Source organism: Pinus tabuliformis, chromosome J, assembly GCF_031772625.1.
Source record: "Pinus tabuliformis cultivar Carrire ecotype Pingquan chromosome J, CPIR1, whole genome shotgun sequence".
Lineage (NCBI taxonomy): Eukaryota > Viridiplantae > Streptophyta > Pinopsida > Pinales > Pinaceae > Pinus > Pinus tabuliformis.
Window position 1 is genome coordinate 1,522,194,566 of NC_142295.1, and position 18,274 is coordinate 1,522,212,839.

Here is an 18,274-nt window from a genome sequence, read left to right on the forward strand (position 1 = left end):
GAGGAATTTTCGAATTTCTTATTAAAGCCATTTTCTATTAGCTCAAAAATAATTATTTTGAGCTAATTTCTTCAAAAAATTGATTTTCACTTGACCACCAAAGCCCAAGAGTCCAATTTTTCTTGAAATTTCCAATATTCTGTTGGTGGGTGATCTCCAAAAATTAATTTCTTTGAGACCCTCGAATTTTTCCTCTTGAAGAATTTCATTTTTTTATCAATTTAATTTTGATTCTAAATTAATTAATTTGTTGGCTTAGGATAATTTTATTTTTACTAGAAAAATTAATTAATTGACACTTGATGGGATTAATTATTTTTTCCACCCTCAATCATTTTAGCCATGGTGTCTGATTATGAGGGACCATGCACTAAAATATTTTTACGTAAGATTTTACATAATTCAACCCTCAAAGGGGGAATACTTGTTCGTCATAGACCCTCAAAATACATATCCAAGTCTGCAACACAATATGATTTAGTAGACCAAGTGATTTGTAATAAAATAATTTAGCTAATTAGCTTAAATTATTCCCAAATCACTTTTACATAAGACTCGACTAAAACACTAGGACACATCTAAGACTTTGACAATAAATTCCACCCTAGCTTTGGAGTGAGCTTGGAGGGAAAAACTCTCCCGGTCATCCGTGTTTAGAAACACAACTGAATTAGTGAGACGAAAAACCTCCTAGGATGAAACACGTTGCCAAAATAATTGGCTTACCTAGGTTGTTACATACATGCACGGTCTCACTAGCATCATTTACGTTACAAACTTGCAGAATAGGCTTACAATGACACAATAGTTGATGGATGATGATCTCGATCTTTGAAGGAAAATATTGTACCACCACTTCCTCAGAACTTTGACAAAATGTATGCAACACAATTGAGAAGACATTCGATGGTTGTTTTGCCTGTGCACATGAAGTGTGCCACAAGCACTTATTTACTTTGTCGTTTTTCTGTCTGTCTCTCTCTGCACACAAAATAAAACTCTGACAATATGACAAAAAATTGAAAAGGGGAATAAGGGGTACAACAAAAGACATCCAAACCCTAACCAAGACAATCCACCAAGTGATGGCCAGCCACCCAATCAGAACTTCTTTCTGCAATTCAAATTGCTTCTCTTCACTGGATCATAAGTCTGAACTAACACAGAACCCCTTACACGTGTGAGCTTCTCAAACATAAGAAGATGCCACAAATCAAACATAGGATTTGCTACATAGACTTCTTTTTCCTCTCAATGCTTCTTGCTTCAGACTTTTAGGATCTGCAAGCTTCTTGAGTAGTATCGCAGGAGATACGAGTCTTCTATATAAACTCTTTGGAATGGGCTGCAACTGCTTCATGTGGGGCCTATTTGGGCTGGCCGACCCATCACTTGGTGGTTTATTTCCCTTTTACATACAAAAATAATTTCTTTTACATTGATCCAAGAACCCTTCAAGGGTCTTTACATCATGACCTTGCTCTTGACCTTGGCGAAACCCTAGGGCACACAATGGGTGCCAAAAACTAAATAAATTAATTAATGGGCAAGAAACCCATTCTTTTAATAAATAATTTTTCTTTTAAAAATATAATTTCGTTTTTCTTTTTCTTTTGACAAGTACATTGATTACATCAAATCATGATACATAAACAATCATGAAGACCGAAACTAGTTACCATTTTCAACACCTTCTAGAAAAAATATGAAAAACTGTTTTTTATGCATGGCTGAGAGTGTTGGAGTGGTTGGGGAGCACTGAGCTGACTGGAACTGTGGGGGTAGCAAGGGCGGAGTGTGCTTCATTACAATGCGTGGAGCACTTCTAAATGGATAGGAGCATGCTCCTGCAATGAATCGGTTCAAAGCATGAATCAAGAGTCAGCACACACCATGAGAAAAATGAATCTGGTATCACTAAATTCCAACGTAGCTTAGGTATATGTCTTTTTTTGGAGATGCATCTAGCACTCCCTAATTGGATACACCTACATACTGATTTGGCTTTATTTACTATTCGCCATATTTTAGTCATTTGAGGACATTGACATAATTTCATTCTTCATTACTTGTCTTAGGCAAGTGCTAGCAATTTGTATATATTGATGAATCAATTGCATTTCTATTTCTCTCATTTCTGCAAGTGCATTTTATGTATCTGTGTTTTATGTTGGATGTTGTAGTCTGTCGTGGCTGTCATAGTGTAGTGTATGTATTGTGCTCATTGAATTCTTATTCTGTACAAGGTTAGCAACCGTAGAAGAAGGTTTATGTTATATACCCATAAAATTCATACTGTGAAGTTATTGTTCACTTCTATGCAGGTGGTGCCATGTATTCGTCTGTTGAAAAGTTTTGATCCAAGGTCTTTTCAAGCAAAGGCTTCCAACAGTGGGAGCGATGATTTTTGAACTGGAAACTGTAAAGGGAACAAAACGGGGACAAGCCACTGAACAGCTTGCTGAAATTCCAATAGATCATCAAATTTATGACATGATTGACAGTGAACGGTCCAAAGGATTGACTGTTACAGAGGTGCATTTTCAGTTTAGAAAGTGTTTGTATGTGTTTCTTTTTAGTTATTCGCATGTTTTATTTTGAAAATAGTTTCTCCTAATACATTAATTGCACTTAATGTTGCTCTGATCAAGATATGGCATGAAAGAGAAGGTTCTGAGATTTATTTCTGATAATATAAATGCTAACCACTTTGATGGGCTGATGTGCAGATATGGAAACGGCTTGGACTTAACAATAAGAGGAATTATTATCGACTCACTAATATGGTCTCAAGGTTTGGTTTGCACTTACAGGCAGAAAGTCACAAGAGATCAATGCTTTACCGTGTCTGGACACAAAGCAATCTTAATTCTTATAGTAACAATGGTCCAGGCAACAATCAACAACATGCACAAAGAGAAGTGGGTACATCTGAACTTGGTTTGCATGGTGGCAAGGATCTTATATTAGTGGGTGATTCATGCAATGCCAGTTCAGAAGCCTTTCTCACCTCTATGAAGAGAAGTCAGAATAAACGAGTAGCTCCTCAGCGTGGCAGGTTGAAAATTAAAATAAAACAGATGAGATCAGAATTGGACAAAGAAGATTGTAACCTCGCTGGGAACAGTCGAGCCTTGGTCTAGGCTGATACCACTATAAAACAGTTAGATCCTGATGACCATATAGATGGTGGAGCAGAGACTGTATTTCCAAATGATACAAGAACACATCAGATAAAATTTCATGAAAAGGTTCATATGCCTCATCCCATTAATTCTACACCTCCATTACTTCGAGCTGGTCAAAGGTATCCTTGTCTTACAATAACAGCTGCTAGTGCTCAAAGGGAGCAGCGAATATTGGAGAGATTGCAGGTAGGAGCAGAAACTACTTTTTGTTTGTCTATATTTCTGGCTATTCCCTTGTACCATCTCATATACCAGCGAAGGAACATATTGCGAATAAATATTGGATATCTATTAAAATGGTGATTGCTTATTTATAATTGACTGATATGACTTGGCTCATAGATAAGCTAGTATTCTTTATGTGATGAAAAAAATCCTATCTTAGTTTTCATGCTCAACAATTGTGCTTATTGATTTTTGATCTCGTCTAAAGAAGTTAGATATATTAAATCTAGGCTTAAATGTGTAAGAAATCTGGCTACTTCATAGTTATGGTCCTTGTATTGAGGTCCTGTATTGCTGTTGTGCATGGGGGCATATTTACTATTAGGTGGCTCTCCTTCATATTACAAACCATCTAGATCTGAGGAAAAATCTTCCATTTATCAGCATGCAGCCCTTTCACATCTGTTCTCCATTTTCAAGAACTCAATGCTAGACACACTAAATGGATTGTGTTTGTGGAACTCATATGGTAATTCCACTTTGCCATAAACACTTAGCTCATTATTATACCTCTCTTTATAAGTTGATAGTTCCTTCTGTGAAAGAGATATTGTAGTGCCTAAATTTTATAGGTGAAGGTTGTTTGCTACTCAAGTCGTATATGATATTGTTATTTGCGTGGATTGTTTTAATAAAACATTCATCTTACATGACAATAGAGAAGAATATGAGAGCAATGAAGATGTTATCAATTGGCTTCTGTTGCGTATGCTGAAGAGCTATTATTCTGTCATAATTTGAACTTGCAAATATTAAATTTTATCTTTCAATATTTATTATGTATTGAATCTCTTCTTTGTTCTGTGTTATCCATAATTTGGTTCAAGGAGTGCTTGATTCCTGTTTTTGTTCTTGAAATTTGTAATTTTATTATTGACCTTTAAGACAACCACATAGGTAAGAGGAGAGTCTGTCATTGTGTTCTTCTAGATGTTTGCTTATAAGTTTCCTATGTGTGCATGTGCATCTCATTTGAAGACTAAATCTCGTTTTCTACTTTCATTATATAAGATAAGCCATGTTGTGCATGGGGGCATATTTACTATTAGGTGGCTCCCCTTCATACTATAAATCATAGATCTGAAGGGAAATCTTCCTTGGATCAGCATACAGCCTTTTCATACCTGTTCTCCATTATCAAGAAGCTGATGCTAGACACACTAAATGGATTATCTTTCCGGAACTCATATGGCAAATCCACTTCGAAGTTTGACATAAAGAGTTAGCTCATTATGGTACCTCTCTTCATAAGTTGATACCTTTCCGTGAAAGAGATATTGTAGTGCCTAAGTTTTATAGGTTAAGGTTGTTAACTACCCACGTCGTATATGATATTGTCAATTGTGTGGATTGTTTTAATAAAACTGTATTCATCTTACATGACAATGGAGAACAGTACGAGAGCAATGAAGATGTGTTATGGGTTGGCTTCTAAGTTCTGTTGGATGCAATGAAGGGCTATTACTCTGTCATAATTTGAACTTGCAAATATTAAATTTTATCTTTCAAAGTTTCAATATGTATTATGAATTAAACTTCTCTTCTTTAGTCTGTATTATCCGAATTTTGGTTCAAGGCTTGTCTAATTCCTGTTTTTGCTCTTGAAATTTGCAATTTTATTATTGACCTTTAACACAACCACGTTGTTAAGATGAGAGTCTGTCGTTGTGTAATTTTGAATGTTTGCTTCTCAGTTTCCTATGTGTGCATGTGCATCTTATTTGAGGATTCAATCTTTTTTTATACATTCATTATACAAGCTAACTATGTTTTCCCTTCATGCTTGGACTGCAGGTGGAGAAGTTTATTTTAAAGGTTGAGCTATACAGGTGGCTGGAAGATCTTGAAAAGGGAAAAACCACAACCATGGACAGAAAAACATTGACTCGTGCTTTACAGAGACTTCAAAACGAGGGTCATTGTAAGTTAATTGTAGTAAGTGTGCCTGTTGTAACTAACTGTGGACGCAGTCGCATAACTGAAGTGGTCTTGCACCCATCTGTTGAAGAAGGGCCAGAGCTTTTTGGGCAAATTCATGAAAAGTTGCGGAATTTTGATATGCAAAGTCGTGGACAGGGATTAGCTAGGTCAAAAAATGATGAATCTGTGCCTATTCTAACTGGTATAAAGAGAACATCCAATGCAGAACCTTCAGATTGTCAAACAGTTAGAGCAGAATCAATGCGTGCCAATGGTTTTATCCCGGCAAAGATGGTTCGTGTGAAACTGCTGCATCAATTCTTGTGGGGTTATGTGAGCAGCTTACTAGATTGGAATGCTGCTCTGTCCTCAGGAAAATATGGTTACGACATAAAGAATCCTAACAGCACATGTAAATTGTTTTCTTTGGACACTGTCATTAAAGCGATGCCATTGGAATTGTTTCTGCAAGTCATTGGGTCTGTGAAGAAAATTGCAGATTTGGTTGAAAGTTGTAAGCATCGAGTTTGCCTACGTGACCTCCCGGATGAGGAATTTAACAGTCTTATGGATATGCATGCAACTGGTCGTCTCTCTTGGCTCATTGATGTAATAAGGCGCTTAAAGGTAAATTGCCATTTTTTTTTCACCAAGGAAATGAAGTATCACATTTACATATATGTCAGTAGTTTGTGCGTTCGCAGTGTTTCTCAAATTGGAAACTCATTAACATTATTTGGCATAGTCATAATACAATCAGTTGCCGCTTGCTCAATGCATCCCCTGTTCTCATCTTTCCACTTAACAGAGTTGATTAAATAAGCTACTCCAGCAATTTTCACAGGCAATAGAATGACTAGATTTTTATATTTTGTTTCAAATAAAGTGAGGATATGAATTATCATTGGTTCATGCCTATTTTGTCAAAATCAATCTTCCTGTTTTAATTTGAGGGATTCAATAGTATTGACATTAATGAACAATGGATTGGTTATAAAACTCTGCATGCTTTTTCAAGTCCGTGTTGATTGCCGTTTTTGGGGAATTCAACCTCCTAGTCTTCTTATGCAAATTAGAGAAAATGGAAGGAGGAAGGGGTTATAAATATAGGTGGAGGCTAAAGTTTCAAATGGAATTGTATTCAGGAAGCAGCATTATTTTTTCTCTCGTCATCATTATTCTTCTCACTTCTTGCTTCTACTTTGTTGTCTTTGAATGTCATTGTCCTTGGTTCTATAATAGTAATCTTGGTGCTGCCAGCCTCTTGCCTTTTGTAGAATAAAGCTTGATTATGATCTATTCTATCTCTCTCAGTTTGTTCAATGTCTTAGTGGTATCTTGTTCAATTTGGTAAAAGTTTCTAAGCTATTTTATTTCGTGAAATCTTCCATTTAAATGCACTTTCTATATATTTCATTTTCCATATAAAACACTGATTGCTAGAGATCATTCCACTGATTAAAATGCTAAGCACTTTTTAAACTCGTTTGGTCACTAACTTGCTGGTCAAACAGCCATTGCATTGTTGTTTTTCTATGATATTTTGCAGATTTTTAGGTAAAAATAATACATGCTAGACTAGGGACACCTCCTTGAGGTTGGCGTGCACCAGCCTGGATGGAGAGGGAGATTTTCTAGTGACATTAAGGGCAAATTTTTCTCGATGTTCCACTAATTTCCACAACAGATTTTGAAAGATATTTCTACTTACATACAAAGTTGAAATTTGTGCTTACAAATTTGTGTCATTGACGGAGATCACTGCTAATCCTTGGTTATTCCAATGACATCGATGAGTTTTTGTTTAAATTTCTATGTTATATTTTACTCACATGGCCACTCCATTGCAAGTAGCATCAAATCATACTTGTTAGCAAGAGCACATCTCCGTGATTCAATCATACTCATGGCATAGTTTTGGGCCTGAGTGAATCTAAGCATCTAAGCATTTTTTTGGAACAAGATAAGATTTCTACCAGGAATATTGCTTAGATTGGTGAGCCTATTAGATTCTTCAGTAAGTTCCACTGCATTCTACTTCTAATTTTTTCAAGCTCTCCAGTAAGTGTACCTTCAATTACTTTTTTCTTTGGTTTCATGCTTATTGTCATCCAAGTTAATATTATGGCGATAGTTAGGCTTATTTTTGTCTTTTAAATGGTTTTCTTACGGTTAGTTATCAGAAATATTTGTTGAAGTTTGTAGGGAACAACACCGTATCGATTGAAGGTCATTTGTTTATTTTTCTAAAATTTGTGGAGGATTTTGAGATAGAATATGAGGATGTAGTAATTAAGATGTTCGTGCAGATCCTTGAGGGGATTGTAATGAACATGGTTCATATAACCAGCGGAATATTCAAAATATCTGGAATATAAAAGTATCCTTTATAGGACAAGTAATATATTTATATAAGAATGTTGATTGTACAAGAGATATGAGATGTTATGATTACAAATGAGGGCTTGCTTATATACCTAGGCAGGTGCCCCTTCATGAACGATCGTGTCCTTAGAGACATGCCTCTTCAGTGTAAATAATCATTATTAACTATTAATTCATTATTTATATTCATAATATTGCCTGCCCCTTTAGAATATTTTTGTCCTCAAAGCTTATTGATGGAAATGTTTGCCATCCTTTTTTGTCTCCTCATGTCTTCTCATCTTCTCAATTTTCGAACTGTATCTTTGATGATACAAAACAATATGAACTTGTAAGTGTGCTATAGATATGTCTTACCGTGAAATGATCTAACCATCCCAAATTAATCCTTTGTATAATCTTGCAATTACTGGAAATTTGGGATGAATTGTTATTATAAGACTGGATTATGGTGACATCGATATTCTTGGGAATATATGTCACTAGTTTTTGGTATGAATGATATGGATATGTAGATTGGTTGAGATGTCTACTTTTATGATTTGGGTGTTGATAAAGAGCTCTGGTGATTTGGTATCCCCTTAACTTGTTTGTGGTGATTTCTTGGTTTACTTCTGTTACTGATGTTGTTGAGTTGGTTTTCATAATCTTCACTTGGAATTTTCATCGTCTGAACTGCAACTATATGAATATGTTTTTACTTCAACTAGATTGGAATTGTTCTGAATTGATATTATTTGGATCAATGTTTGTTTCTTTTTCTTCAACTTGGACTGTTTTATCTGAAGACCTTGATTTTGTCGTAAGTTCTTCTAATGTGTTCTCCAATGATTTTTTTATCATTTTTAAGTTTCTTGATTTGCGTGAATAACTTTTGTAAATATCCATTATAAGTAAATAATATATTTATATAAGAATGGTATAGAATTATCTTACTGTGAAATGATCTAACCATTCCAAATTAATCTTCTGTGGAATCTTGCGATTACTGGAAACTTGGGATGAATTGTTACATAAGACTGGATTATGGTCACATCGATATTCTTGGGAATATAGGTCACTTGTTTTTGGTATGAGTGATATTGATATACAGACTGGTTGAGATGCGTGCTTTTATGATTTGGGTGTTGATAAGGAGTTCTTGTGATCTGATCTCCCCTTAACCTCTTTGTGGCAATTTCTTGGTTTACTTCAGGCACTGATGTTGTTGAGTTGCTTGCGTAATCTTCACTTGGATTTTTCATCCCCTGAATTGCTACATCTGAATATGTTTTTACTTCAATTGGATTGAAATTGTTCTGAATCATGATATTATTTGGATCAATGTTTGTTCCCTTTTCTTCAACTTGGGATATTTTATGTGAAAACCTTGATTTTGACATAAGTTCTTCTGATTTGTTCTCCAATAGTTTCTTATCATTTTAAAGTTTTTTGATTTGTGTGAGTAGCTTTTGTAAATATCCATTATAAGATAAATAATATATTTATATAAGAATGTTGATTGTACAAGAGATATGAGATGTTATGATTACAAATGAGGGCTTGCTTATATACTTGGGCAGGTGCCCCTTTGTGAACAGTAATGTCCTTAGAGACATGCCTCTTCAATACACTAGTCATTATTAACTATTAATTAAATATTTATATTCATAACAGGGATGCACTGATGCTTCCATTGATACATGGTACAAATCCCTTCTTGAATCTTGATGCTTCCATTGATGGATGGAATTCTTTTTAGCAAAAATTTACAGATAAATGGGGTGATAAACAGAACAATTTATTTTTATTAACTGGACTCAATTCTATGCTTAAAAAGGAGAATGGATCCATATTTGAATTTAATAACCATTTTTCTAATTTAATAACCATTTTCTAAACTTTCTTAAGATTCCTCAAAATGTGCATCCTAGTAATTACTCTACATTGCATTGTTATTTTGAAGCATATGATGAATTGTTTGGTCTCGTGCTTATGGAAAAAGGTCTTCATAATTTAGGGAAGCACAAGCTGATGCTATCAAGATGGAGAAAAATAGTATTGTAGCTTGGAAAGGGCAAGCTGACCAATGCAAGTTGTTTGATCCATCGAGTAGAGCACCTCAGGAAGTGGAGGAGGAAGCTAACAGTGAGAACACTAAGGTACCAACACAATCTGTTGATTTATTGAGAGAGTTATCCAATAAGGTGACCCCCTTAGAGTGAAATCAGCAGAATCAATAGGTTACCTCGATACAGCATGATCCATCACTTTTGCACAGTGCAAGTTTATGATTGGATGATCTTGAACCGGTAGTTGCACCACTTGAATCATATGTAGAGCTCCATGAAGATGAAGTTGAAAAGCTAAACTTTCAAGTGGGTTTGTTGGTTTCTTCAATTGATGATGATAATTTTCAAGAGGAAGAACAACATATAAACCGTGTAGAATTGGATGAACAAAAGACCTTGTCATTGCCTATACCCTTAGTGGTTCAAGAACAATTTGATCAGATACTATTGCAGCAGGGGGAGGAAATTTTGGTTTAATCAAAATATAATCTTTGTTACTATTTTTATTTTACCATAATCCCGCATTCAGATTTTGTTCTTCAAGGATATCCTCGTATTGACTATTGCTTGGATGTCAAGCTTAGTCATGATCCAGTTGAGCTCATGATGAAGCATGTGTTTCAACCGCAAAATTTGAAGAGTCTTGGCACTTATACTTTCTTATTGATTAACGTTGAGGTATAATGCTCCAGATTCCATTCGATAATTTATATTAGTTTTTTAAGCAACAAACACTTGAATGCATACTGTTGGCTTATGAGACTTCATGATTGGTTGCATGGGAGGGTAGACTATGTCAATCTTTCCAATGTAATCGATCACACTTGGCTACATGGTTACACTGGTCATTCGAGTGTGTGGATTGATTATGGCAACTTTGACAAACTTCTAAAATAAGAACTTTTGGGCTTTGATTTGAAGAAAAAGAATGAAAGAGAAAAAAGGAAAAGAAAAAAGAAAAAAATGTGGCAAAATTTTGGTTTTGGGAAGTTGATTGGTTGTTGATTTTAGTGTCATTTTCAAATTTCCACATTGCTGATTTTTGTGGTTTAGGACAGCAAACAGGGTCTTTTATTTGCATATTTTTCCTTTACATTAGCAGTTATTCAGTCCTAGTTGTGATATGCTGAAATTTTTTCTTCATATCAGCATAGCATTTTGTGTCATTGCAATAAAATCCTTTTACAAGGCTGGTTGGTCTTTGATTTTAGTCACATAGGTCAATAACCTTGCTGTCCATTGTTGTTGAGAGTCTAATCTTTGAGTTCTATGTCATCTATTCACCTAACCTTTTCTTTAGCTCATGCTTAGGTAAAGCTTAGATGAGGGCTATTCATTTCATATCATTGATTATTGTGTCTGATAGGTAGGTAGTGTTGAAAAGACAAGAGGATGAATCCCAAGTTATATATTTGTCTTGTCTCTTCAGTCTGCTTTGAATTATTATCCGCTAGAGTACAATCTTGGGCTTATAGGAGAGTTATCTTCTAGTCGCCATTGCCATAAATTAAAACTGCGGTAATTGGTCTGTCCAAGATCCAGGAAAGTCACATTTGGTACAAATGATTAATTAATTGCTCGTTGGTGGAGAAGGGATTATATCGCAACGTTGCCATTGTGTCTAGGATATAGTGTCGACTAGTAGTAGAAGACAAGGAACCAACCAATTAATCCAACCTCGTAATTAATATCTGAAACTGTCACCATTATCATCTTTTGAAGAAACCTATTGTTGCCAATACATAATAACAGTCACCTTGCCATTCCCAACACTGACGCAAATTAATCATCCATCGACAGTCTTTTGCTAATCTACACAATCCATCATAATTAATATCAATTAAAAAACCATAGGTCACTCATGAAAACTTCACATTCAGCTAAACCGGCAACGAAAACTTCATAATCAGCTAAAATGGCAATGCGGTAATATTTTAAAGGGTTCATTATAATCATCGCTTTATGAAAGAGGCTCAAGTCTTCATATATATCAAGTATTATATAAAAAGGTATATTTACTTTAAAGAAGTATCAAACTTTAAGTATTGAAATGTTCATATTAAAAAATCAAAGAGCTTATTATTACTTAAAGAAAGGTTCAATAAAAAGATATAAAAGGGTGTATAAAGGAATTTTTAAAGTACAAAGTTACTAGGAAAAATGAGTATTTTTAAAATTTCAAGTAATTAAAATATTCCATAAAATTCATGTCATAAAGAAAGGGACAATTTGAAAATGAAGGAAAGAAGATTCTCTTATAAAAGTTGATTAGTTGCATGTTGTAGATTATTTATGCTATTATCTAAAGAGGAACATCCTAGGAAAAGCGATTAAGATTGTTATTAGTTTGAAGTTTGAACCATAATGAAAATTACATTAATATCAATTTGACAGAATAATTATTAATTCTAGACCCAAATATCATTAAAGAAGATAGTTATTGTAAGAAACAATATGAAATTAAGGACTTGGATGTGAGAATCAATGATTATGAATATATATCTTGATGCAATGTTGCAACTATGTATTAGAAGAGATTGATGTAATACTTATTTTACCTTGGTTTGGAAAATTCGGTACCTTCATCTTAAACACACAGAAAGTTTTTGACATTTCTGTATTAGAAGAAAATGACATTATAAACATTACAATGAAGTCAGATTTGATAGTACCTTCATCAAAAAGACTTGCAAGATATATCAAAGGTGACCATTCAAAAAAATCAAAAGTCAATATCAAATATGCAAAAGGAATTTAATGAAGTTGTCATTGATCGAGGAAATTTGTCACTTAAAAGATCATAGTAAAAAAGTCCTTGCACAAGTCAAGAAGTCCAAGGCTACGAAATAGATTTATCAAAGATTAGAACAAGAAAAATAAGATATGGAGAAACAATTTATAGAAGACCTTATCAACAAAAGTTGAAGAAAATTCTCACATGAAGAGCCTTAATCAAACATTGATGGAAAAGATTAGGAGTCAGGACATTAACAAATAAAGTTGATGAATCAGAAGCTAAAGAACTTAGACATCTCAAAAACCATAATCAAAATCTACTTACACAAATTAAGAAACTTTAGAATGCTAAACAATCAATTGAAAACATATAGAACAACAATACAGGAAATTCATACTACTAAAATACCTTATTGACATCCTCATCATAAAAGTAGATACTTTAATCGGCCATTATATCTTCATCATTCAGAACAGAAACAAATAAATTATGTTCTGAAAAAAATTGATGTTAGCAAAATTAAGACTCGTGATAACAATTTACCTTGGGAAGTCTATAAGTGCAGTGTGCCTTAGAACATCGAATTGAGATGGTTAGATCGTTTTTTAGTTCAACAATTATGCTCAACACTTAAAGGTTGATATCATCTTGTATCATTGAAGATGACACCTCCAAGAATGGGGAAAGATGCGAAAGCATTAGAAGACAGAAAAGATATGAAGCCTTTTCATTAAGATGCTTTGAGGGCAAAACATTTTTAAAGTGAAGGCAATGTTATGAAGATAGATATGTTAAATATTATATATATAAACAACTCATAATTAAATAATAATTAGTGTAATGTAAGGACATGTCTTAAAAGACATGACTACTAATGAAAGAGCACTCTGCCTAGGTATATATATGGAGCCTTCATTTGTAACATCATATCAATTCTTTATATATTATTCAATATATTGTTTCTATCATCAACGGATTTCTTTATTGTTTTACAAGTATTTTGTATACTTTATTGGTGAGGTATATTTGGTTATCACAGATTTGGGAATTGATACGACTATTATAATAAACTAGAGTGGGTGCGATATTCCTTTTGACTCCAATATCACTTCGTAGTCCAAATCACAAGGTTGATCTGGAATGGGTAATGAATCGTGATCACAATCCAACACTCAAAAAAGGTAAATTGCTAGGCCACGGTAAAGCCTCATTGAAGCAACCAATATGGTTTAAAATCTAAAACTCTTTCATTTTTATATTTTAATAAAATAAAAGTACCAAAAGCATTGTTACTAGCTTGTGCTTCAATTTTTATCTTGAAATCAGTGTTGCAAAAATCGCAATTTTTTCGCTGAAACGATTAAATTGGCTGATTGAAAAAACCGCGATTTAATCCCGATTCTTTTGAAAAAATCACTGATTTAATCAGCCAATTTAATCGTTTCAGTGAAATCCCAATTTTTTTGAAATAATCTTGATTTTTGTATTACTTTTTTTTTGTTTAATTCTAATTTTGCCGATTTTTTGCCGATTTTATCCCGATTTTTATGATTTTTTCCGATTTCAGAGCCTCGCCGATTTAATCCCGATCGTGATTTTCGCAACATTGCTTGAAATAGCTAGTGGATCCTTGGGGTTTGAGGTTCTAGTTTTCTGTACTTTAACACACATATTTCACGAAGGTATTTCTATCATTTAGTAGATCTGAAGTTGTTTACAACAGATTATACATTAGATCCGACAATACAATACATACAAGCACTCTTCTCAAGTATAAATTAGATACACCGTTAGTTTATTCCCAGAATTGTATTCTAGGGCTTATACAGACATATTCTAGCCATCAGAAGTATCAAATACTTGATGGAATAATTTATGGGTTTTTACGGAGGGGAGATATGATTCCAAATCTCTGCAATTAGTTTATAGCTAGTTGGAAACTCCAATTTAGTTGTAGATCTGAGGCTTTGGGTGATAAAGATTGTTATGCTGTTGTTTCCCTAGTTTAACCACATTTGTGGGTAGCCCCCAACGGGAATTATCTTGTTGTTTTCTATGCTTTTTTGTTGTTGCATTTTTTAGAGTTGGAAACTCCAATTTAGTTGTAGATCTGAGGCTTTGGGTGATAAATATTGTTATGCTGTTGTTTCCCTAATTTAACCACATTTGTGGGCAGCCCCCAAGGGGAATTTATCTTGTTGTTTTCTACGCTATTTTGTTGTTGCATTTTTTAGATCTGAAGATACATAACAACGAGCTATTTTATTAATCACAACCACTTACCAATGATACAACTCATGGAAAGCATTCATATTTGGTAAGGGTATTATTTGTTCACTCATTTGTGTTTATAATAGCTATACATTCCAAGTTTTGTGTTTTCTATCCACGGGTATGCATTATTTATCATTTTCAGATTAGCAATAAAGCAACAATTAACTCCTTTTTTCATCCTAGACTCCATTATTAGACACTGGTCTTTTAATTCCTTTGGTGATGCATCTTATGTAGGGAATTCTTCCAGAGCCGTTCAATAAGAGTTTGGCTAAAGTGTGGGGACTCATGTTGAGGTGACATTGGGCACTTTCCCTGTGTGGTACCACCTTAGTGTCTTGTGAGGACCTTGACTGTTGAGAAATGAAGGCTAGTAGAGTTAGGGTTAGATTTCTCTTTCTTGATAATTACTTGTGAATTATATTGGCTTCTTTTATATCTTTGTTATATTATCTTTCATCAAGCAATTACCAAATTATATGTGTATGATCACAAGGACAAGAGACACAAGATGTAGGCACTTTGCTAGGGCAAAACCCCTATCTAGGGGAAAACCCAGTCAAACTTCTTCCTTCAGTAGTTAAGATGAGATAATCCAAGACTCTTCGACTTAGAGATAGACCTCCTCCAATGACCAAGTCAACCTCTCCTTCCAGCAACTTCAACCTAGATCTTCAACCTTGCATCAACAACACTTTGACCCAACAAATTTAGAATTTCGACCTTCCAGCAGTATGATCTTCGACCCAACACTTTCAGAACTTCGACCCTTCCAACAGTAAAACTTTGATCTAGCAACTGGCCCAATAACTTTGCATAAGAGAGAGAATGAGATAGCTCAAAACCTTCGACTTATATTTCTTTCTTCTTCACCTTAAGCTTCACACTTTTCTGCACCTTCAACTTTGATGTAGATCGATCTTCTTGAGTTGATGTCTCCGATTGAAATCGAATTGCTTGTATATATAGGCTTTAGGTGAGGTTGAATTCTGCAGTTTGAGGTCGACTTGATCTTCTTGAGGCTGACTTGGTGTGGAGGTGACAAATACCTTATTTGACTCAATACTAAATCTTTTTACATGATTCAAAAGCCCAAGAAGAGTCTCTTTAAATGGACAATGACTCTAATGACTCAGAATAAATCCTAGAAGTCTTCAATGGGGACTTTGACTTAAAACATGATGACCCAAGCATGAAACCCATGCTTTAATAAGTCATAATAATAATAATAATTTATTTTTCATTCTTTGACTTAAATATAAATTTGAAGACCGAACCTAGTTACATTCTTCGACACTTCCTATTAACTAGGGAGGTATTCATAAATCATACATGTATATACAAGTACAAGGAAGATTTCAAAACACAAGAACTACGAAGAACTTCGGCACACAAGGTGCCACAGACTAGATTCTTGACCAGGGCAATCTATCCGGGTGGGACTAAGATGGACTAAAGCTTTCAGACAGTCTAGGTACCATCCGGCATACTTGCTAACCATCAACCTAGGGATCTAGGTGCTTATCCAAGGTCAGCGCTCCATGACGAACGCCACTCTCTCTCTTTGGGATCTAGACATCAATACAAATGCCGACTAGATGTCCTCCCACGCACTTTATATAACACAAGATGCCTCCTCAAGTCTCTTCCAAACATCTTTTGTTAATGGAATCTGTAATATCAACCAAACCAAGCATGCTTCCCAAATACTCAAACTTCTTATTAGGAAGAGAATTTGTCAACATATCAGCTACCTATTCATCAGTCGGAAGATACTGTAGCTTCACGATCCCATATTGTACCAAACTTCTAATATAATGGTACTTATATTTGATATGCTTCATCCTTGCATGGAACACGAGACCTTCAGACATCTTAATGCTGCTTTGCTTATCGCAATTTATCACTGTAGGACTTAGAGGTTTTTCAAACAAATCTAACAAAATCTTCCTTAACCATACAACCTCCTTTCCCACTTCACATGCAGCCACATACTCAACTTCAACACTACTTAAAGCAACAAGATCTTGTTTTCTACTCATCCATGAAATCATCACAGACCCCAAACTAAAACATCCACTAGTAGTGCTTCTTCCATCGATCTCACTACCACCCCAATCAGAATTTGTAAAACCTGTCAGCTTGACTTCCTTGCTATCATACTTTAGGCAGTGATGAATAGTACCTTGTAGATATCTCAATATATGCTTGGAAACTATCCAATGATCATGATGAGGCTCCAACTGAAATTGACTAAGAATGTTCACAATAAAACATATATCCGGTCTAGTGTTTACCAGATACATCAGAGAACCCACCAACTTTAGCTAAGAGGTAGGATCGTAGGATCCACGAGACTTGAGTCGGAGCTTCTTAACTTCTTGAGATTGGTGATCATGGGAGTAGTCATGGGCTTGGAATCCATCATACCGAATTTCTGCAACAACTTGATTATATACTTTCCTTGCCCCAAATATATTTCCCCAGGTTTCTGCCATACTTCCAATCTTAGGTAATAATGCATTAGACCTATATCCTTCATCTCAAATTCGACTGGTAGCATCTTCTTGCATTCTTGTATCCTTCGCTCTACACCTGTAATAAATAGATCATCCACATATAGTAGAATAATGATTGGCTCATTATCCACAACCTTGATATAGAGATTTGGATCAACAAAACTTTTGACGAACCCGATTCTTAGAAGGTATGCATCCATTCTTGCATACCATTCCCTAGGAGCTTACTTCAAACCATACAGGGCCTTCTTGAGTCTACACACATGAGTGTCTTTGCCATTTATTTCAAATCCTTCAGGTTGTTCAATATATACAACTTCATCTTTGTTCCCATTCAGAAATGTTGTTTTCACATCCATTTGATGGATATTCCATCCCATTGTTGCAACCAACAAAATCAAAGATCTTATAGTAGTATATCTTACGGTAGGTGCAAAGCTTTCTTCATAATCTATGCCTTCCCTTTGAGAGAAACCCCTAGCAACAAATCTGGCTTTGTACTTATCTATGTTTCCATCCACAACATGTTTGATCTTGTGGATCCATTTTGGAAGTGACAACTGATTGGTCACTAGGTCTAGGAATAATTTCCCAAACCCCATCCTTCACGATGGATTGATATTCTTCCTGCATAGCTTTCTTCCATACTTCTTGATGAGCAGCTTCCTCAAATGTAGTTGGTTTAGCGTCTATTACCTTTGTCATATATATAGCATATCCAAAATATCTTTTTGGTATTTTACTTTCTCTAAAGTTTCCTTTCGCAACTCCATGTCCTTCAACCGCTTCTAGAGTAGCTTTTAACCAATTTGGCCTTTTCCTTGTAGCAGGCATGATCACAGGTTGAATAGGCTCACTTGGTCCTTCTTCTTCTTCTTGATTTGTAGTAGGATTGTCGTGGTGCTCTTCTTCTTTGAACAGTGTATGTTTTCGTCATGAGAATCAATATGAATATCTTTGGATCTTTTGTAGGCA

The 18,274-nt window shown here is 34.8% G+C and overlaps 1 protein-coding gene across 1 annotated transcript in view; it reads left to right on the plus strand.

Moving 5' to 3' along the window:
• Positions 1–18,274, plus strand: part of LOC149233289 (uncharacterized) — a 213,629-nt gene that overhangs the window by 109,228 nt on the left and 86,127 nt on the right. Inside the window, 4 exon segments of the mRNA XM_089379723.1 lie at positions 2,325–2,409; positions 2,411–2,535; positions 2,730–3,374; positions 5,208–5,960. Of these exon segments, the coding sequence (XP_089235849.1) occupies positions 2,325–2,409; positions 2,411–2,535; positions 2,730–3,374; positions 5,208–5,960 (1,608 nt within the window).